This window comes from Aptenodytes patagonicus, chromosome 25, assembly GCF_965638725.1.
Source record: "Aptenodytes patagonicus chromosome 25, bAptPat1.pri.cur, whole genome shotgun sequence".
NCBI lineage: Eukaryota > Metazoa > Chordata > Aves > Sphenisciformes > Spheniscidae > Aptenodytes > Aptenodytes patagonicus.
The window spans coordinates 5,875,247-5,896,316 of record NC_134973.1 but is presented as its reverse complement, the minus strand read 5'-3'; the positions used below and the strand labels follow the sequence as shown (position 1 = coordinate 5,896,316).

At 42.3% G+C, this 21,070-nt stretch overlaps 1 protein-coding gene across 3 annotated transcripts in view; it reads left to right on the top strand.

The window, feature by feature from the left end:
• The window catches only part of PTBP1 (polypyrimidine tract binding protein 1), a 31,520-nt gene extending 14,511 nt beyond the window's left edge, over positions 1 to 17,009 (top strand). For 2 of the 3 annotated variants that reach the window (XM_076359650.1, XM_076359648.1), the window contains 13 exons: positions 1,733 to 1,808; positions 2,787 to 2,959; positions 4,017 to 4,163; positions 5,413 to 5,583; positions 6,372 to 6,482; positions 6,863 to 7,037; positions 7,649 to 7,738; positions 9,045 to 9,184; positions 11,901 to 11,934; positions 12,433 to 12,525; positions 12,900 to 13,116; positions 13,366 to 13,443; positions 13,847 to 17,009. In XM_076359650.1, the coding sequence (XP_076215765.1) occupies positions 1,784 to 1,808; positions 2,787 to 2,959; positions 4,017 to 4,163; positions 5,413 to 5,583; positions 6,372 to 6,482; positions 6,863 to 7,037; positions 7,649 to 7,738; positions 9,045 to 9,184; positions 11,901 to 11,934; positions 12,433 to 12,525; positions 12,900 to 13,116; positions 13,366 to 13,443; positions 13,847 to 13,979 (1,587 nt within the window). In that variant the 5' untranslated portion in view covers positions 1,733 to 1,783 and the 3' untranslated portion in view covers positions 13,980 to 17,009. The remainder of the gene's footprint in view (positions 1 to 1,732; positions 1,809 to 2,786; positions 2,960 to 4,016; positions 4,164 to 5,412; positions 5,584 to 6,371; positions 6,483 to 6,862; positions 7,038 to 7,648; positions 7,739 to 9,044; positions 9,185 to 11,900; positions 11,935 to 12,432; positions 12,526 to 12,899; positions 13,117 to 13,365; positions 13,444 to 13,846) is intronic. The other variant, XM_076359649.1, reaches the window with a different exon arrangement.
• The last annotated feature ends 4,061 nt before the right edge of the window (positions 17,010 to 21,070 follow it).

Genomic DNA, 21,070 nt, shown 5'->3' with positions numbered 1-21,070 from the left:
AGCCTGTCTTTGAAGAGCTAGCAGTGAGTAGTCAAACAAGAAATTCAAGATTTGAGGGGGGGGAAACAAAACCTGTGTCTGTAATTCAGTGTTCTGGGGCTTCTGGTATGACCTACTTTTCCAACCTGTTTGCTGGGGAAGTTGAGTGGAGAGCTTTTGTTGTTGTGCAGATACTGTTACTGCAGGTGCCACCAGATATAGGGCATGGTGGAAGATAGAGTTTCTGGTGGCCACAGTGTGAAGCAGGGTTTGTTTCCATTGAGATGGGTGGGAGTTGGCCAAGGCAGGGACGAGCTCTGTTCTTTTTTTCTGTTGATGAAAGCCTTTTAGTGTGGCATTTCTGTGTAAGAGTAATGTAGAAAATTATGAGAAAATGCTTTTATATGTTAAATTTATATTACCATGTTTGCTCACAGTTTACAATGGGATTTGAAGTCTTCTATATAACTTGTTTGAAATTAAGCCATACTGATTTTAAGCTGTGTTATGTATATAAGTATAGATTGTGCTAAGAAGTAATTTGTAGTCTTGTCTGCTTTTGTCTTAGTAGTGTTTTTCATACCTCTTACTTGGGTTAGACTAGACTTGGTCAGTTGAGGTAATTTGGGTGACTTTACAGGGAATGCTGTAATGAATTGAAACACATAATTGCGTACAGTAATCTGTTCCATAGATCTGTAGCTTTATTTGCAGGGAATGGAGTTGAAATGCACAGTGCTGTGGTAAGAAAAATCAAAGAATCGAGATGTTGGGATACGCTGTGCTACTCACAGCTTTGTTTTGCAAGTAGCTATGTTGACTTTAAGGTAGAATAGTGTGAAAGGCAATGGAGGATGGGATTACAAAGATTTTGTACCTGTGGTACTTGGGTTTCTCTGCTTCAGAATGTTAGTCTGTCTTTTTAGTTAAATGGATTTACTGAGACTTTATGGTACTGTTGTCCTAGAAGTTGTTGCTGCTGTTCTGGGGATTATGGCTAGAAAACAAACCAGTGATCAGACTATTTTGTGCTAGAATCCAAATTATTATATGTGGACCTATTTCTGCTGTAAAATTTGAAAAGTAGCTTTTTGCTAGTAGCTTTACTTTCCTGATCTGCCCTTTCTTGGGGTAGGGAGGGGAAGAGATCCTTTTCTTTCAGGTCTCAGTTTCTCCAAGTTGCATCTTCTGCTTGTAACTGGAAACACATCTTTTGGTTCATAATTGCCAAGTCATACACTAACGGTTTTGGCCAGCTTCTGATAACTTGTCTTTTGCTTAAGACTTCCTTATTCCTGGTAACCCACAGTAAAATAATCTGTCCTCTTAATGACTGCCAGGAGGCCTATCTGTTTTGCTCTTCCTGATCAACTGCAGTGGTGTTCTAGCTTAACCTAAAAGAATGAAAATCTTGTCTGAGTAGTCAGAAATCTGTTTTGTTAGATACAATAGGAGAATGTGAATATCAATGCACAACGCTGCATTTAGTGGCCTCAGACAATTCAGCAATGCTTCAGATTGCTAATGCGTGGCTGAAAAGAGATATTGGATAGTGACACTCAATTACTAAATTGGATCTTATTTATATTTAATTTATGATGGAGGTGAGGTTCACTGCCCACTGTCAGTATATTTTCACTTACACTTCTGTTCAGCTTCTCTACACCTTAATCTCAGTCATTCTGCTTTAGGAGTACCTGAATAGAATTTAGTAAAAATGCTGTCAGTTTACCTTTTGTCTTTTCTTTTCCAGCGGGGATCTGACGAGCTTTTCTCTACTTGTGTTACTAACGGACCCTTTATCATGAGCAGCAACTCTTCTTCTGCAGGTAATATTCCCTATAAAAAAGAATAGCAATTGATAAGTATTGCAAATACTATAAGGATGTCTGTTTTTTCCCCACTTAATCTTAATTATAAAATCTCTTCATTTTTAGTACTTATTAGGCCTTTTGTAGGACAGTGCTGAATAATAATAAACTTCTGCCCTATACCCATAAAAGGTTAGCAGACTGAATAAAATTGTTGCAGGACAGTTGCTAAAATGATTTTACAGAATTAGAACATGCAGGTTTTGCTGTAAACTGTTATACTTAAAGCACAGTTGAATTTCATGTAGGGTTATTTTGGCTGTATGTAGTAGTTTGCTGCTGTTTGGGGGAGTCTTAAACCATCTAGAGGTTAGTATTCGCACCCAAGACAGTATCCTTGGGTGCTCAGTCCAGAATTTCGCCCTCTGTGCTTGTCAGTGCCTTGAATTGTCTTACTTTGAGCTACCGTTGTCTTTTGAGTCCCTTCATGTTCTGCCTGTGGCCTCCCTGCCAGACTGTATCAGCTCATGTCTTTGGTGTTGTGCTGCTGACAGTCTTTACCACGTGTATAATCCATCTGATCTAAAATTACATTTTGGTTCATATTTGTTTTAATATTGCTTGCTTTAAGATGTCCCCTTCAGACTGCTTCATTGCCAAGAATACCAGTCAAAGTGAAAAAGAATAAAGCAGCAATCTAGAATTAGTGGCTCAGACCTACACAAAGTAGAAATGTGGGTGTGTGTGTGCTGTAAACAAGCTGTAAAATGGCCACTGGAGAGTTGATTGCATTGCAGTGGCATTCAGCTATGTCACTCGCATCGTGTAACTTGAAAAATGAGTAAAACCATGTGTCTTCAGACTCTAGTTAAATTAGACTATGGTATTTCTCTGTAATAGAGAGTAATAACTGGATGGGGAGCACAAACTGTGTCAGAAGTGGTGTGTGCGTATTCTTTCAAACTGACTCTAAGCAGAAACTCTTGCTTTTTACAGCTAATGGAAATGACAGCAAAAAATTCAAAGGTGATAGTAGAAGTGCTGGGGTCCCATCCCGAGTAATCCACGTCCGTAAACTCCCCAGTGACGTCACGGAGGCAGAGGTCATTTCTTTGGGCTTACCTTTTGGCAAGGTCACCAATCTTCTAATGTTGAAAGGAAAAAATCAGGTATTGTCTGCATAATTGAAAGCAGGGTTTATGTCAAAGACTTGATGAGTTTGTAATCAGTAAACCAGATCCAAGTTGTTTAAACAACTGTCATGTATGTAAGTTATTGACTCCTAATACTATTATTGCGTACTATTATTTTACTTTTCCATGATTATCCCATGAGCTGTAGAAAATACTATTTTCAGACTGTACAAGGAGCTAAGTCCATAATTATAGGTTGTCATTTATAATTAGCATTATGCCTGGTTTTTAAATTACAGACCAGGTAAATTATTTGGACAGCAGTGACATGAGTTGGCCTTTTTCACTCAAGCCAGCTTGACAGTTGAGTAACCACCAGTGTAACTTCGCATATTAAGGACACCTTTACAGATACAATAAATTAGCTGGGTAAAGCTAAAACACTCTTGGGTAATGCAGAAGGTGTGCACTAATTTGGTAACTAAAATTCTTACAAATTAAGGAGTAAAAAAGCAAGCCAACTTTAATCATTGCTTAAAATACTGTGTCTTTAATCTTAATTATGAAAATGTGCCTCTGATATATTGCATGGTGTGATTATATGTAAGTATTTAATGTAATGACTTGCTACAATCCCTTACGTTTTTGTTTTGAAGTAGAGGAGACCATAAAGGTATGGAACAGTGAGTGGGCTTACTGCTCTGTAGAGAAGTATGGAAAGTTGCTTAATATGATTGTGTTAAGAGTCTGGATTATTGCTGTATTCTTGTGTTCTTGCAGACACTTCTGTCACTGCCAGTTTCCTAAATATATGTAGGATGGAGATCTTAGGATGAGACTGAAACATTACATACATCAAGTCAGTCTGGACAGTGAAGATCCTCATTTGTTCTATGTACAGTTGGTTCTTAAACAATTCTGTGTACAAAAACTTGCATGTAAATGCAGTTGTAAAAATCAAATACAGTTACAGTTCAACTGGAAATTCCTCCTAAGGTTATCAATCGCATAATGCTGTTGTCAAGTGTTAATGCTGTCTCCTAGCGTGAGCCGCTTTGATAATATGTCAATGTTGGATTTGACTTCTGCGCAGGCTTTCATAGAAATGAATACGGAGGAGGCAGCCAACACCATGGTAAACTACTACACCACAGTCACTCCAGTCCTTCGAAGCCAGCCCATCTATATTCAGTTCTCCAACCACAAGGAGCTTAAGACAGACAACTCTCCAAATCAAGCGGTTAGTTTTTGTTCTTTACATTGTCATGCTGGTGGGAGGGACAGACAGTTCTCTGCCGCTGTTTTGATTTGTGCTGCTGGTGTAGGCCTGGGAGGGTTTTGAGATTTGGTTTGACTATCAAAATGCTAAACGGAGCATACTAGCTTCTAGCTTATGGAATAAGGACTCCTATAATAGCTTTTATCCAAAGTCTTCAGCAGACTGTTAAATGAGCTGCTAAAACTGCCTTAATGTCAGGGGAAGAAAATGCATAGTGAATATGAGATCATGAGAAGTGGTGTTTTAGCATTCTTTAGTTAGAAACAGTACCTGAATACCTATCTAAAGACTTGATTAATGTTTAGTGCTTTAGGACGTTTGTTTCTAATATTTGAAAGATTTATATAAAATTAAACTCTGGGGCAAAACCTGTGTCTGCAGTAGAGTACAATGTGTTGCTGGTTAAGTGCTGGCTTTGAGGCAGGCAGCACTTGAACGCAGTGGTTCTTAAGGCTTTGGGCTGTCTTGAGTTTCTGTGCAAGATATGCTCTGCATAGGGTAAAAGTTCCCTTTTTTGGCTCAACTGCTCTTGGCAATCTTTCAGGACAGGAACACTGGAAAGAAGTTCAAGTTACTTGTGCCTCCTTATCAGGGGTGGCTGCTGAGTACATCCAGTTTGCCTCCTCTCACTTTTCAGACTGACTTTCATCAGGATCAGAGCATCTAATGCTGTGCAGATTAAATGCTACTATTCGGTGCATCTAACAAAGCCAGAATCTGATGCACAACAGTGAGCACATCATGATGTTATATGCGTGAGGGGGGACTCTACAGGAAAACTCCAAGTCAGTTTTCACTCCTGGATCCCTATAGCAGATGTGCATTAATCTTTCAGTCTTGTCAGCTTCTGTAGTATTCTGGAGATGGCGTGTCACCCCAGAAGAGCCTAGTTTTTCCTTTTTTCTAAACAATGGAGTAATTTTGCTGCATCAGTAGATGCTGAGCAAGGTTCTAGCAGTAGCATGAGTACTTCATATTTTATTTAGTTTGTATTTTTGCATTGCTTTTATTGATTGGGGTAGTCTGTATTGTCCATGTTTAAAATGTACTAAAGTCATTGTATCCCCAGCCTTAGGAACAGTAAATTGCTTTCTGTTGTTCTGCTAACTGTTGAGTTCTGCTAGTAGTTTGCAGATAGGAAGCTCAGAAAAGCTGAATGTGTATTTTTGCAAGCAGAAGTGTTGGTCTAACAGAATGTTTGGTTCTGCAGCGTGCCCAAGCAGCTCTGCAAGCAGTGAATTCTGTTCAGTCTGGAAACCTAGCGCTGTCAGCCTCTGCTGCAGCAGTAGATGCAGGAATGGCGATGGCTGGCCAGAGCCCTGTCCTGAGGATCATTGTTGAGAATCTCTTCTATCCTGTCACTCTAGATGTTCTGCATCAGGTAAAACATGTTGCTGCAACTTTTGAAGATTGTCCTGGAGGAAGGGGTAGCAACAAATAGTGATTTGTTGTATTTGCAATGTCTTTTCTAACAGCATGTGTTTATCATCTGTGTAATCCAAGTTCTGAACATAGCTGTCAAATTTCTCCTTTCTGGAGACCCTGACACCTACACAAGATTCTTCTATTTTTGGTCCCGGTCTGGCCAGACTTTAATTTCCAGATATTTGATTGCTGGTCCATTTTAATTAGATTAGTCTGGTACAGTCTAAGGGACAAATATTTATGTTTTCAAGACAGATCTTCAAGTTCTGTTTAGGGTTTAGCAGAAGTAGCTGCTACATGTCCCTGTGTGAGGGCAGGGGGAAAACAAATAGTGTCCAGGAGTTCTTCAGGCAGTAGCCTATTTGGAAAGTTCCTGCTGTCTGCTGTGGTTGCTTAACTTAATCTTCATGTTTAAAATGCAAGCTTGACTGCATTTAAGAATCCCTAAAATTCTTGGAAAAGTTCCAGTTTGTGAAGGTGTATGTGAATGTGCCTGTGTTAAGAATTCATTACAAACAAAAATTTTTATTAAGGGGGCAGTTCAGTTACCCTCATGTTTTTCTAGTCTGATGCCATGATGCAAGTTAAACAATGCCCATGGTGTAGTTTAAAACCTTCAATTTTTAAGCTGGAAAGCGAACAAGGTGAAAGGATAACTTTTGTTGTTTCTGCTTCTAATAATGGAGATCAATATGAAATTAACTTACTGGAAATGAGATAAGATATGCAAATATTATCTTGCAGATTTTTTCCAAATTTGGTACAGTCTTGAAAATAATTACATTCACGAAGAACAACCAATTTCAGGCCCTGTTACAATATGCTGACCCAGTGAGTGCTCAGCATGCCAAACTGGTGAGTAATATGCTTGCAGTGCTAAACACCTGAATTATTTTAACTTTTAGGCTTGTTTTTATTAATCTAGGATCAATGTTAGAATCTAGCATTTTGGAGTATTCTGTGGTTATATTAGGGCAATGCTCATGTAACCTAATGGCAGATCACATGTGCCAGCGGGAGGGAATTTCCCCACCAAGAGCGGTATGGCTAACTTGGGTGAATACTGAAGGGGATAAAAAGAAGCAGTGATTTCTCCACATAAAGCAAGGTACCTGCTCCATCTGAAGATACACACTGGTACCTGGGATGATGTAGCACCTTCTCTCTTCAGAGATTTGTTGCTGTGATCTTAGTATAAATGCATCTTGGATGAAGAATGGTTTGTTTCCTTGCAGTCTTTAGACGGACAGAATATCTACAATGCCTGTTGTACGCTGCGCATAGATTTCTCAAAGCTCACGAGTCTCAATGTAAAATACAATAACGATAAGAGCAGAGATTATACACGGCCAGACCTACCTTCTGGGGATAACCAGCCCTCTCTTGATCAGACCATGGCAGCTGCTTTTGGTGAGAATTCTTGGAAGTGGGAGCAGGACAAATGTAACTGATATGTGTGTCAGTTGGGGAAAGGGAGGGGACATAATCCTAGAGTACTTGGTCATACAAAATTTTTGAATACAGTGTGACTAATGAGGAAAATTTGGGAACCACTGAATCAGACTAGTGCAAAATACTAGTAGGAACATATGGATGTGGGTGCATGCTACTGCTTTGAAAGCTCTTCTCCTTTTGAGTGAGGACTATTTAAGGTTTTCCAGCTGTCTGCTTCTAGTGCCATCTGCTGTTTTGCCTACAGTATGGAGTCAGTGATAATTTGGGGTGTTGTAACCTATACTTTGAAAACTATGTTGTGGTTAAACAGTTGCAGGAGCTACTAGCTTGTATTCTGGTCAACGGCTATATTCTAATAGCTGTTTCAGAACAGCAGAGTTAGGAGGAATAGTTTTTGTAACTTGAAGTTCAGTGTTACATTAGAGGCATTTTTGAATTACTGTATGTGTTTTAGGGTTTAGCTTTCAACTAAATGCTTATGTTGAAGGACAGATCGAGACATTCCAGCTAAGTCTAGAGTTTTCTTGCTATTGGGTGTCTTTGTATAATGTGTATATCTTTACCAGGTGCCCCAGGAATAATTTCTGCTTCTCCATATGCGGGAGCTGGCTTTCCTCCTGCCTTTGCAATTCCTCAGGCTGCAGGTACTGTATTTCGTAAGTTGAAATTTTATATAGGTTTTCTATTGCTGAAGCATCTTGATGTTTTAAAGCTAAGTAGTGATTATTTTTGTTGGGGTTAGTCATGTAAATTCTAAATGATGGCATTTAGGCACAGAAGGGAATTGTGGTTCAGTACATAATCTTAACTAGGAATGTGAGTGTGCAACTGTAGCACCTCTGGCTAGGCAATATCCCAGTGGCAAGAGGAAAATAGGAGTAGCAGGATGGGAGAGACAGTAAAGGCAGTATTTAAAATAATTGGGGGAGATAAAACTTTGTATTTTGAATTTCCTCACGTGGTTGCAGAGGTTGGGAACTTAGACATCTGTAAGTGTGGTAAAAAGTAAGGGATCTTTGTCTGTTTTTCCTAAATATTTTGAGTAAAGCTAGTATTTAAACATGAAGCAATTACATACACTTATAGTTGCACTGTGAAGTTTACAGCTCATACTGCAGGTAACAAATTATTGCTACTTACAGAAGTAGCCCAGTGTTTGAGATTAAAGACTTAAGTTTTAGGTGCTAAATAGGCTCATTGGAGTGCTAGACTAAACAATTTTTGCTTTGTTTTTCATAGCATACCAAGCTATGTTGACTTTCTTGTAACTTGATGGAATTTCCTTGCTTATGACAAACAAGCACAGATCAAACTGTTCAACTGTTAATGTTTTGTTAGTATCCTGTCCTGTTGGGGAAATAGACAATGACACTTTGAGAAGTAATTTCATTTAATCAATTACTAGCAATTGTTTCTTGAACTCTAAAGCTCTTCCCTTTGGAGGGCTAATACAGTGAAGGGCCAGATGTTACTGTGAGCAACCTAGAAATGCCTATAAATAAAACTTTAATGTTTCTCCATTCAAGAAGAGATTAGCTGATGGTAGCATACAATATCTGATTGTTATATGCATGGTTAAAGAACAAAGCATTTTTGGCATGCACTGGTTGGAAAGACCCTTACAAATGCACTGTTTGTGATACCTTTCCTGCACCAACAGAGCTGAGGCTTTGTGCTGATTCCGCTTCTTGTGAAACATGCAAAATATTGTAGTCAACAAGATAGCGCTGAGAGGCACCTGTTAAGCACCAGGCACTGCAAGAGCAAATACTATTAGAAATTAAAACATTTCCTGCAGCACCAGAATTGGAGGCTCCTGTTGCTCTTAGAATATATGGTCACTGTGTTTTGAATGGTTACTTGCATGTTACAAAAGGCGTGCTGTTCTCCCTTCTGGTGCAGCAAATACACTAGAGTACATGCTGTTAATTTCTTTACTGGTTAATATTCTTTAATTTCCAGGCCTGTCAGTTCCAAATGTTCATGGAGCACTAGCTCCTTTGGCTATCCCAGCTGCAGCGGCTGCAGCAGGACGGATTGCCATTCCCGGCCTTGCTGGGGCAGGGAACTCCGTTCTGCTGGTTAGCAATCTGAATCCTGAGGTTAGTGGAGTCCTAACTTTACTTTTTTTCTCCTTCCTGTTACCTCTGCTTTCACTTTCTGAACACAGATTGTGCTGAAACTCATTGAAAGTGAAATCCTACTGTATCCTAAAGGAAACGGCAAAACTAGAAAAGCAGATGATGTGCTCTGCCAGCCCTAAAACTCAAAGCAGATCAGTACTCTAGTTGCTGAAGGGAAATGAGAAAGTCCATCTCAAATTAAAATCTTGCTCTTCTTTGGTTCAAAGCCAAGGATGCTGCCTGCCTGCTTGTGTCCCATAAAGACTACAATGCCTGTCCCTTGCTCCCTCTTTTATTTGGAGTCTTCCTGCCATTCCCATGGAATAGTGTCATTTGGGTCACAGAATAGTCATGTCCATTCTTTCTTTTCCTTAGCATGTTCTAGTTTTTAATACATTAATTCAGAACTACAGAGAGAGTTCATTCTGACCTTTGCTCTTTCTGTGTAGTGTCTGGACCCTTGCCAGCTTGACTTTGTACCTGTGCAGTATTTCCTCTGCCATGTGCTTGCACATTTTCCCTTTCCAAGATTCCTGGAAGTTTTTCCTTAGCTAAACCCCTTAACAGCTCACAGTTTACATTTTCAATTCCACTTAACTTAGTGAGTTGAACTATTTGGGTTTCTTTAAAAATACAGCAAGTAATATTTGAACAAAAATCTTCTTTAATGAAAGACGGCATCATGAGAGAATTTGATACGGGTATCTTGGATTTTTCTTCAGTCAGCTTTTGGCTCTTTGTTGGATTGAAAGTGTAGAATCTTCTAGTGTGTGCAGTAGAGTATGATGAGTCTCTGCTGAAAAACACTTTAACTGGTGGGACTGTGCACACAAGTTAATACTACTTCGCAAAGCTATAAAACTTACTAGTGATGTCAGAGTAACCACAAAACCTCTTTTGCATCAAAGGGGAAGCCTGGATGTGATGAATGATCAAAATATTTAACTCTTGATGAGATGAACCAATTGAATCAGTATTTCAGACTACTCTTTATCTGTCATTACTATTTTCTCCAGGGCATGAAATAATGGCAGGGACTGCAATACAACTTTGATTTGGATGAGTTGCTCTTTCTACCTAGGAACTCCTCTGCCATTCCAGGAACTGTCATCTCTGGCTTGGTCCCAATGACTTGCTGTTCAAACAAAAGTCTTAAACATTAAGAGCTGGCATCGTTATTCTCGATCAGTGTGATACTGTCAAGTGTGTGTTTCTTGGGATGATTTTGCATTGTCTGGATGGCAGTGACAGGACAAAGGACTGTGCTGTACCTCTGTTTAATTTTCACGGGTTCACAGCTCTGAGCAGTGTCTGAACAGTGTGCACAGTTCTTGTTTAAGTAGGAGCAAGCAGTTATTTCATGCCTTGTATTTTTTGATGAGCTCTCCACTATCCATCCAGCTTGTCTTTGGGCTAGAGAGACTTTGATACTTGTACTGAAGCTGTGAACTAACAGACCTGAAACTTTTTCCATTGCCTGTATAATCAGTGTTGTAGAAACTTACCTGTGCCACAACCAGTTAGTTAAGAGACAGTATTTCTCTGGAGTGACTACTCTGCAATAGTGTATAAGGTTTTTTTCTGAATTGGAATGATGGAAACTGAAATTACTCCATTTTTTCTTTCCATGATGAGTGGAAGAAGTCTGCGTGTCTCAGCTTGCGTTGACTTTAACTTTGCATGCAGACAAGAGTCTGCATTCAAAGGTTAGTGTTGTCACTGGGAGCAGAGATGCTTTTCCTGCCTTTCTGGCTGAGTAACAGCAGTTTTGGGTTTCCGCATGGTGAGGTCAAGCCATGGAGATGGAAGGGAATAGAATTGTGTTGCAAATGAGGTACCCAGTTCCTTTATAGCAAGCGCTTCTAGCAGACCTTTGAGGTTTTTTGTAGTGGTACAGCTGTTCATCTGGATAATTTCTTGCTTTAAAGGCAGTGATTGGTATCTAAATTGGAGTTTCCTTGTTTTGTTACAGCTAAGTATTGCAATATGGATTGCTTCCCGTAGTCCCTGGTCCTAAAGCAGCAAATATAGCTGTTTTTTTTTTTACTTGATCCATGAAGTCATTTCTTCTAAGAAATTCTTGTAATCAGAGAAAATATTTTTAGTCAAATATTAGGGAATACCATTGAAATTTAATCCAATATTAAAGCCTGTAGAAAGTCACTCTGTTGTGATACTGTCTCTTACTTCTTCGTATATCTTAAGTAAAAATGCCTTTTCTTTATCATTGTGTTCCACTAGGTAAAACCTATTAACTGTTTCTGTAAACAAGTTATTGTATGTAGAATTCTATAAATCTGACTGATGGAACACTACATATTTCCTTATGTATTTACTGACCTATGTTTTTTGCTACTTTTTTCTTTTCTCCCCATCCCTGAATTTTTTTTCTTCCCCTGATCCGGAATTTCTTTGCCAACTGACTGCACGGTACTTCTGCTTCCTGTTGTTGCTTGAAACAAAAAATAAAAACATTCCCCTTCCAAAAAAAAAAAAAAAACCCTGCTCTTCGGAAACCAACCTGCCCTTCAATATTAACCATCTTGAAAACTTCATCATCCATCAACCAATTTCGCCATTTCCTGCGGGGACTCTGCCCTTCCTCGTTGTGGACGATTTGTGCAACCTCGCTCTCCCCTTCGATTCCTTACCTCTTCCCTGTCCCTCCGCTGCCTTGCTCTGCTGTTCTCTAAAGAGAGTTACACCCCAATGCCTCTTTATTCTTTTCGGTATGTTATTATTCACACTTTTTATTACCTTGTTTTTCATTTATTTGAGATTACTTTTTTGATACTTCAAAAATGTACAGTTTGCAGTTTGCCATTTTTTGAATGCATAATTTCATTTTTACATTGTTTACTTAGTTTGCTATTTAATTTAGTTTGCCTTTATTTTATGTTCAGTTTTGCATGGTTTATTGCTTTGCATGTCTTTTATAAGAGTTTTAAATTGTGATAGCATGCTAAATTGTCCAGTCTTCTGGCAGTAAGATTTTTGCTTTTTGCTGAAACCCAGTATCTTTTCTTTAATGTATTGTTCCATTATTATTCTGCTATATAAGAATTTTCCTTAATTAGAGCAGAATAAGTAACCATGGTTGGAATGAGATCAGTTCTGGTTGTGAATGAATGTTTTTGCTGTTGGATTGATTAGCTAATACTAAGTTGAATGAGCCTTCATTTTTTTTCCCCTACCTAAGACTATTCTTGTTTCCTCACTTTTTGAAGGAGTCTATGGTGATGTGCAAAGGGTGAAGATTTTATTTAATAAGAAAGAGAATGCCCTAGTTCAGATGGCTGATGGAAACCAGGCCCAGCTTGGTAAGCAAGCTTAAAAGTATCGGACCGTTAGCATTAAGAGACCTAATGGGTAATGAAAGCTTTAATATCAGTACTTTCTTCTCTTCCAAAAAAGACCCAAAACCTGAATGTGTCCATGCACTTAATTGCTTACCTGCATATGTAGTATGGATTTGGGGCAGCTCTGGAAAAGGTATGGTTCATGCAAGATAATCTAGAGGGAAATAGAATAAACAATACAATAAGGCAGAGTAACAATGCCTGTTGTGCAGTCCCTGGAGGGTGTGGTGGCATCTGCATAGGGAAGAACTAGAATGAAATTCTAGCTTTGATTTAAATGTCTGAACAAAACTGTGAAATACCATTGTAGTCAGTGCTGTCTTTAACCCTTGCAGCCATGAGCCATTTAAATGGTCAGAAGCTTCATGGGAAGCCAATCCGTATAACATTGTCCAAGCATCAGACAGTACAACTTCCCCGCGAGGGACAGGAAGACCAAGGTCTGACTAAGGACTATGGAAATTCTCCTCTACATCGTTTCAAGAAACCAGGCTCCAAAAATTTCCAAAACATCTTTCCCCCTTCTGCCACTCTTCATCTGTCCAATATTCCGTAAGTATCCATGTGGAGAGTTCCTACATGGCTGAGTATAAAAATGTTTGCAAATTTAGTGTGAGAGTAAATATGGTCAGCTTTTGCTGCTAGCAGGACGAAAGCTTGCCCATCTTCCTGTTGTTCCTCATAGCCTTTCCAGTCCAAGAAGCTACTGTTAGAGAATTTAGGAAAGGCTCTGAGGATTGGGTTTTAGAGATTAATTTAGTCTGTCAACGTACGTTTGACTGGAAAAACTATTTGTTTCAGACCTTCAATAACTGAAGAAGATCTTAAGATGTTATTTTCAAGCAACGGTGGGATGGTCAAAGGATTCAAATTCTTCCAGTAAGTGTTTTCTCTTACGGCCTGTCCTTACACTGGGCTTTTCAATATGAGAAGGGTTAGAAGCACTTAGTTCTGATTGAATTCCAACTCAGGCTAAGTGAAAGGTGAGCAGAATCATCACTAATGCAGTATTTGACTCTCTGGAATAAAGAATTCCAGAGTAACCCTGGATTGAGTGCATGGTGAGTATGAGTTGATGAAGAAAACTAAGGTAGCTGAGTGAGAAGTTTGGATATGCATGTTTATCATATAGATATACTCTTCCACATAAAAAGAAAATATACTGCAATTACCTGGGTAGTTAATTTTCTGCTGGCCTTGTTGAGTGCTAGGTAAGAAAGGTTGTGTCAAGTTAGGCAAACTCTGCATACAGTCATACTGAATGTGACTTGTGTCTTGTCAGGAAGGACCGTAAAATGGCTCTGATCCAGATGGGCTCTGTGGAAGAAGCCATTCAATCACTCATTGACCTCCATAATCATGACCTGGGTGAGAATCATCACCTGCGTGTGTCCTTCTCGAAGTCCACCATTTAAAGCTTTGGAAGGCGTGAGACAAAATGGACTTGACTTAAAAACCTCTTGGGTTCAGCCTTGACCTTAAAAGGCTGAACACTAGGGTTTCAACTTCCATCATTCCAGAAAAAAAGCCACTTTAAAAATGCAGCTGAAGTGACCTTAAAAGACCAGAGATTTTATTTTTTTAAAGAGAAAATCAGTTTACCGGTTTTTAAAAAAAAAAAATTAAATCTAATTCATATTGCTAACCTTGCGGTGATGGGTAACAATCTTGACTGTTCAAATAAAAATCACAAGTTAAAGTTTACACTTTGGAACCTGCTCTGGGAAATTCCCCTCCCCTCCTGCTCCTTCTCCCCCAAAAAGCAGATCCTAACAAGTTTATCAGGTTTCACATTGATGCCTTTTTTATTTTCTTTACCCATCCATGCCTTGAAAGACCTAAAACCACTGTGTAAATTCACTTTAGCGCCTTTGAGTCAGGATTTTGCAAAATGCATGGTGTATAGGAGCTCCCAACTCACCCAGCACAAAAATAAGTTGCATTGATCCTACCTTAACTGTGCATCTGCTATCCTGTGCCTTAAACCTTTTACTTCTTTGGGGAAAACATCTGAACTGTAGGGAGTGGATTGGGAGAGTTGAGGGGAATGAGTGAGCTCTGGCTTACTGGATCAGCTTGTTGTAGTGAAGGACAGGTGAAGCTGGCAAAGTGGATAAAGAAAATATTGGGCTTTGACTCTTCAGGCAGTTGTATCCCACTGTCCATGAAATGTCTCAATCTGCATAGTATCATGTGTCTTCATGCCACTTTCCAATCTGCTTGTGGTTTATCGCCATCTGCAAACCTTCAAGTGGGAGTTACTTAAGATCCTTTGTCCATAACATTCAGACTAAGCAGAAAGGTCTGGGTGGGGAAGCGTTCCCGAGACCAAATTACATTCCATTGTCAATAGCAAGTCAACAGGCTCTGCCCTTCACAAGAGCATTGATCAAGATACAAAATTAACCACTGTTGGACACTTGTGAAGACGAATCATTAAGAGTTTGTCAAAATTGTGTGTGTATATATATATCTAAATACTTGGCTAGGATTTGAAGAATTATTTGATATCCCACATTTAGAAAGGTGTTCACGTGAGTCACCTTCGTGCCCCTAATTTGAGATTAACAAGACCAATGTAGCTCTGCCATCATTCTTATAGCATGTCTTCAGCATTTGAGCTTTTTGTTTTAATTCTTGTATTATACTTTTTGATGCCGTTGCTGTCATCTGTGCCTAGCAATATTTCCAGTTGACCAAATATTCTAATCTCTTTATATGCAAAAGAAATAGTTTAAGTACCTTTTTATAGAATGATAAGATGGTATAAACGTAATCTAAATTTACTCCTTTGGTATTACCCTTGTATACTGTACTTATTTTTTTTTGTAATTGAAACTGTAGGGCAGGAATTTAGTTATCAGGCTGAGGTCATGACTGAGGATGAGTAATGTAATGAAATTGATAAAACATGTTAAGCAAAGCAGATTTTTAAAGCAAAGTGTTTGAGATAACAAGCACAAATAGCTTGTGAATTTAAGTAAAAGGACCCAGGCTAAAGTTTTTACCTTTTTAACCTATAAGCCCAGATTTTTTTAAGTTATAGGAAGGGAATTTATTAAAAGTAGAATGCAGCAGATCGTTTTTTCCCAATGATACAACCATTTATTTTTTTTTCTGGCTTACAACTCTTTCCCGGGCCATTCTGCCTTCTATTTTGTGTAATCCGATGTTGCCTTACATTTCCCTCTAACCTGCAACCTGTTCGGATGCAAAATAACAAGAATCTTGTACTTTTTTTCAGGGTTTTTCTGCAAATTGTGGACCAAAGTTTGTTTTTTAATTGTCTTAGTGTTGCAAGTTATGATTTCCTTGCTTAGTGTGGGAGCTCTTGACTTGCCTAGCACTGAGTGTTTGGAGAAGTCTTAACTTTTCTTAGTTCCTCCCTGAACTCTTGAGGATGTGAATTATGCTGGAGAAGTGTGTGAAGTTTGAGTGAGGGTTCAGCTTGGGTTGCTGGCATGAGATTGGTAATCCTCGTCTGCCTTAGTCTTTGGCTTGTGGCTGAGGAGTGTGAAAGCATCTTCAGTGATGAAAGCGTTGCCCCAGTTGAGCTGAGAAAATGTTCAGCTGACAAGCAGATGCTGGTTTCAGTTACCTCTAAATCTGAGTAAGCCTGTTAATGAAGCCTTGTGATCTGCCTCTCTGGAAAGCTCCATGTTTCCTTGCCAGCATCTTATGTTCAGGAGGGCGAATTCAGGTGTCTTAGTAGTTGTTGTCAGAGTTAATTTGCTCATCTCCCTTCCTCCTGAAGTGAAAAATCTGTTCCTCCTGCAGCCAGGGAGCACTGGCGGTCCGGCTGGTGCTCCCGAGTGTGCCACAGGCAGCACTCCACCTTGTGAGGATCCATGCGCAACCCAAGTGGAACAGCTGTGGTTTAACCTTTAAATGCATTCAATCAACCTCACCCAAGACACTGGGAAGAGGCTTATTGGAATGAAACCTGTCTGGTGGCCTTTAACATTGATTTGGTCAACCCACAGGCTATATATATTTTGCAAAATGCAAGCAAATTAATTGAGGTAACCCCGGAACCCAGGCAATTGTGGGTTTTTCCTTTGGATCCCTGTGTTTGCATGTAAAGAATGTGAGTAACAAAGGGTGTACATATTTATAATTTTTTTATACCTGTTGTAAGACATGAGGGGGCAGCAAAACCCATTTTTTTATGGTGAACAGATGTATTGTATATTTTGATAACAGCTATTACAGGTTCAGTATTGTGGAAGGTGGGGTGGGGAGGGTAAGCATACACAACATCAGAATTCCATTGCCTCTTTCAAAGAATGTTTGTAATGCAAAAAGAAATGAAATTAAAACTATTTTATAACAACCTTTGTACCTTTCTGTAGCTCCATTATTTACTGTTCAGATTGTAGAAAGCAGTTATTGGCCAGTCTGTACTTGTGCTTTCAATAAATTTCTTCTGTATTCTTTGCTTCTGATTTTCCTATCTTTTTATTGTGCCTATTTTGCTTCTGATTTTTCCTTCTAATGTAATTTCAGCTGCCTCATTTTATATAACTTTGACTCTTCACATACCTCTGGCTGGCAGAGTGTTTGTCCCTGTTAGCATCTCTGTGCGGTGAGGGGTGACGAGCCAAGGCTGAGCCTGGAAGGGGTGGCTGTAACATGGGTCCGTTCCAGCTGCTCCTGCTCCAGCCCTTCAGTGCTTGAATGAAGTTCAGAGGTAGGAGGTTGTAGGGCCTTAACTGATGCTCTGCCTTTGTCACACTCCAACACTTTTTTACTTCATGTTCCTAAACTTTCCATATATTCTAGCTAATATCCATGAAATAACCCACTTTCAAGTCAAACACGTAATACTCTCTGTAGTTTTGTGCTTTAGATGTGTCAAAGCTTTCTGGCTAGCTGGATGTAGTGCAGTTTCACATCCAGTGTGAGCGGTGAGATTCCCGTTTCAACTCCTGTAAAGCGGTACGAAGGATTATTTTGGTTCTTGTGGGTTACTCTAATGTGCAAACACTCCAGCTATGTTGGGTGCACCTGGGTGCTGATAAGCTCCCTGAGGAGCAGGGCTTTTCATTACAGAGGTTTGGTTTCTTACCTGTGTGCTCAACTCGGTTAAAATTCCTTTCCAAAAGTAAATGTTCCCTGATGTAGACCTCGGAGCGCACTTGGATACCACGGAGGTAGCCCTGAGGTTTCGGGTATGGCACTCCCAAAGCTTTACTTTGAAGGGAAGCAGTGGGAGCAGGTGCTTACAGGGAAATGACAAAGAATTCTGTGGGGAGTGGGAAAGGTGGCTGGATGGGTCCCTCAGTAGGGAAAGATGGGGTGCGCTCCCCGGAGCCCCTCCTGGGACTCCAAGCGTGCAGCCGAGCCCCTTGGAGGTTGGCAGCCAGCACGCTGTGCTGCTCGCTTCCTGCAGGCTCGGTGTTGAGAGCTGCCGGCCTCGCTGCAGATCTCTCTCAAACAGAAACGAGGGGTGCAGCACTGCAGTCCTGTTCCTCGTCCCAGCGCTGGGAACGCTGGTGCACGTGGGTAGGCACCCATGTTTCCAGGGACAGAAAGAATAAAACGTACTGAGCTGTTGCTTCTGTGGCTCTGCTGTTTTCTGTCCTTTGGCCACATTCCCTTTGTGTTGAGCACATTAGCGTTAAACACAAGCTTATTTCATAGGCATCTGGGTACAGACTTCAGCCTCCAAGGTTACTGAGCGGGGTCCTGCAGGAGCCTCGGGCTGCTGAAAGAGATCACTGTTGTTCTGTGAAAGTGTAATAGGATTTGTAACAGCTGCCTCTTCCCCGGCCTGTCTCGATGCTTGTGTGACAGCAATGCTGAGCTGTATGCATCGCCACCCTGCAGGAATGAGCAAGTTAATTGCTCCCGGTTTCGTTCAGCAAGTTCTCCGGTTACAAGGTGCGTAGCCCGCTCCTGAATGCCGAAGGCTTGGGCATTCAAGCCAGCATCCTGCTGTTCCTGTTTGATTTCCTAGGTAAGGTTGGTGGTCGTTAATGCCAGGAAGGTTGTTGCAACCTGATCTCCCAGAAAGTCATCCTGAGCAGCAGAGCACCACCAGCATCCACGGTATCTCCTGCCCTACCCCAGGCTTGCTCAGGAGCCTGCTGCTGTCCTGAGCCAGGCAACACTTGGTGCTCCAGTGGGTTCATGGAAATGTGGTAGGGCTGTGGGCAGTGACTCCTGCATTTGTTCCTCCTTCCAGTGAAAACCAGGCAGTGTGGCAGGAAAACCAGGCAATGGTGCCCTGCGAAAAGCACGAGGCCTGCAGTGCTGTCCTCTGCCCAGTGAGGCGGGATCCCTCTACCCACCCCTGTCCCTCTTGGACAAGTAATGAATTGCTAATTAGCTGCCTGGTGCAGTAATTATGGCCTCCCAGCTCTTGCTGCAGGCAAAGCAAATATCGATTGTGGGGTGGGCGCATGTGATGGGCTGGGTCGCCATGGAAACGGCAGCAGCTGCCTGGCGGGAGGACAGATCCTGCTGGTGCCTCCGCTGTCCCATCCCTTCCTGTGGTGGAAACCCCCGTGGGGCCCAGCGTGGCTGGGCCAGGCTGGGCGACTCCTGCAGAGGGGACGGGCTGGGTCAGCGTGTTCTCTGAACCCGTTGCATCCTCCTGCAGCCGCCATGCCAACAGGAGGATGCGGGGATGTGGCAGAGCCCGTGTCTGGGTGCTGGAGCAAAAACATCCATGCTCGCTTGCCTGTGTGTGCTCTGGCACTGCAGAGCCAGCTCTTACCTCTGTGTGTAATTAGTGGAGGGAACTTCTCTAAAGATGTCTTTAACAGGAAAATGTTGACTTACGGAAATGTGGATTGTTTTCAGTGGGAGTACACTGGTCTCACCAGCTCTCTGGGTCAAACAGATCTTCCACACAAGCTCCCGCCTGGGAGCAGGAGCAAGGGGGGAGAAGTTCACTGCAGAATAAAACACCTGAGGAAAGGCCAGTCTTTCCGAGCGTCCTCAGCATCTCCAGGTATGGAAAGTGAATTTAGTGAACTTGGCTGGACCCCCAGCCCTGCCAATGCTGCTGCTGCCGCTGATCCTCTGCGGGTGCCCCTGCTCAGGAGCCTGAATGCTCCTGCCCGGGTGTGAGAGGTGCTTCTGCGCCTGCTCGTGCTGCTGGGCCTGAACCAATATTTGCTAAAGCCAGACTTCCCCTGTTGCCAAGTATCTGTTGTGTAGTCAGTGTCTTGCAAAGGGCTTCGGAGAGGGGAGCAGCACTCTGCAAACTCTCTTAATGGTGCGGTATGGAGAGGGAGGAGACAGGACCCCCCTCACCCAGGGCTGCTGTACCCTGGACGCTGAAGCTCTCCAAGTGAAGTTGTGGCTTTTCAAATGAAGATGCTTCGGGACAGTTGTCGAGTGGCCATCTCACTCTAAAGTGTACGGTTTAGGAAAGTGAATCCCTCCTCTTGGTGCCTAATCCTGACCTGTGACCAGCACTGGTGCCTTCCCTTCAGTCTGATGTCGATATTTCACAGGCCGTGAGGGAATCTGTATTTATACATAATACATATATTTATATGTATTATGAGGAGGATGAAGATGCTCCCTCCCACGCCCCATGGGTCCTGAGGCAGCAGCGGCTGCTGGGGGGGCTGCCCCGGGGGGCCGGGGGCTGCGGGAACTGCATGGGGCTGGCAGTTGCTATGGAAACCGCTGGGTCAGAGGCAGCGTGAAGCGGCGTGTGACGCCATCACTCACTGCAATGAGCCGTGAGAGTGGCGGCGGCGGTGTGGGGCTGGGGGGGGATGTAAGCACCCCACATCTCCCCTTCCCCCCCACCAAGGGCTGCCAGAACAAGGTGTCTGTCCCAGCTGGCCTTGGCCGTCACTAATGGCTCTGTTTCATCTTCCTGGGTCACCCGTACCAAGGCTGGACGCAGCAGCCTGCAGCACCATGGCCCTTGTGCTGCTGCTGGACAGCATTGGACCCCCCCTGGCTCATCAACCCGTTAACCGGGCAGGCACAACCCACTGGTGCCCCTGCCGCAGCCCCCCACACCTCGAGCTGCTGCCAGCAATCCTCCTGTAATCCCTGGGTGGCTTTTCCAGCACCGAGTCGGGGTTATGCTGGATAATCCATATGTTTGCAAGGCGGAGGCTTTGGGATATCCACTGTTAATCCAATTGGCAGCGGCAGTTTGGTGCCATCATCACATTGCCCTCTTTCTGAGGGGACAGGGGCTGCCCCTGCCACTGCACCCTTGGCTGGGACGGCTCCGGCGATGGCACCGTGAGGCTCAGTCCCTGTTCTGTGGCAGCTCCTGCGCGCTGTGGAGCAAAACCAGCCTCGACTCCATGGTGCTCTGGAGCTGCCGTAAACCCCTCCAAGCAGCCATGCCTCGGCCCATCCGGCCCTGCCCGCTGGACAAGAGCGGCGTGGTGGCTCTCCTGCTGTGCTCCCTTGTGCTTCGGCTGCTTTTCCACCTCTTCTGCCCAACCCTGCCTGCTCTCCCTGCTGTCCCCATCCCTGCCTGTGGCGCTCCCCCGGGAAGGCTGTGTGTGGTGGGCGGCCGCTC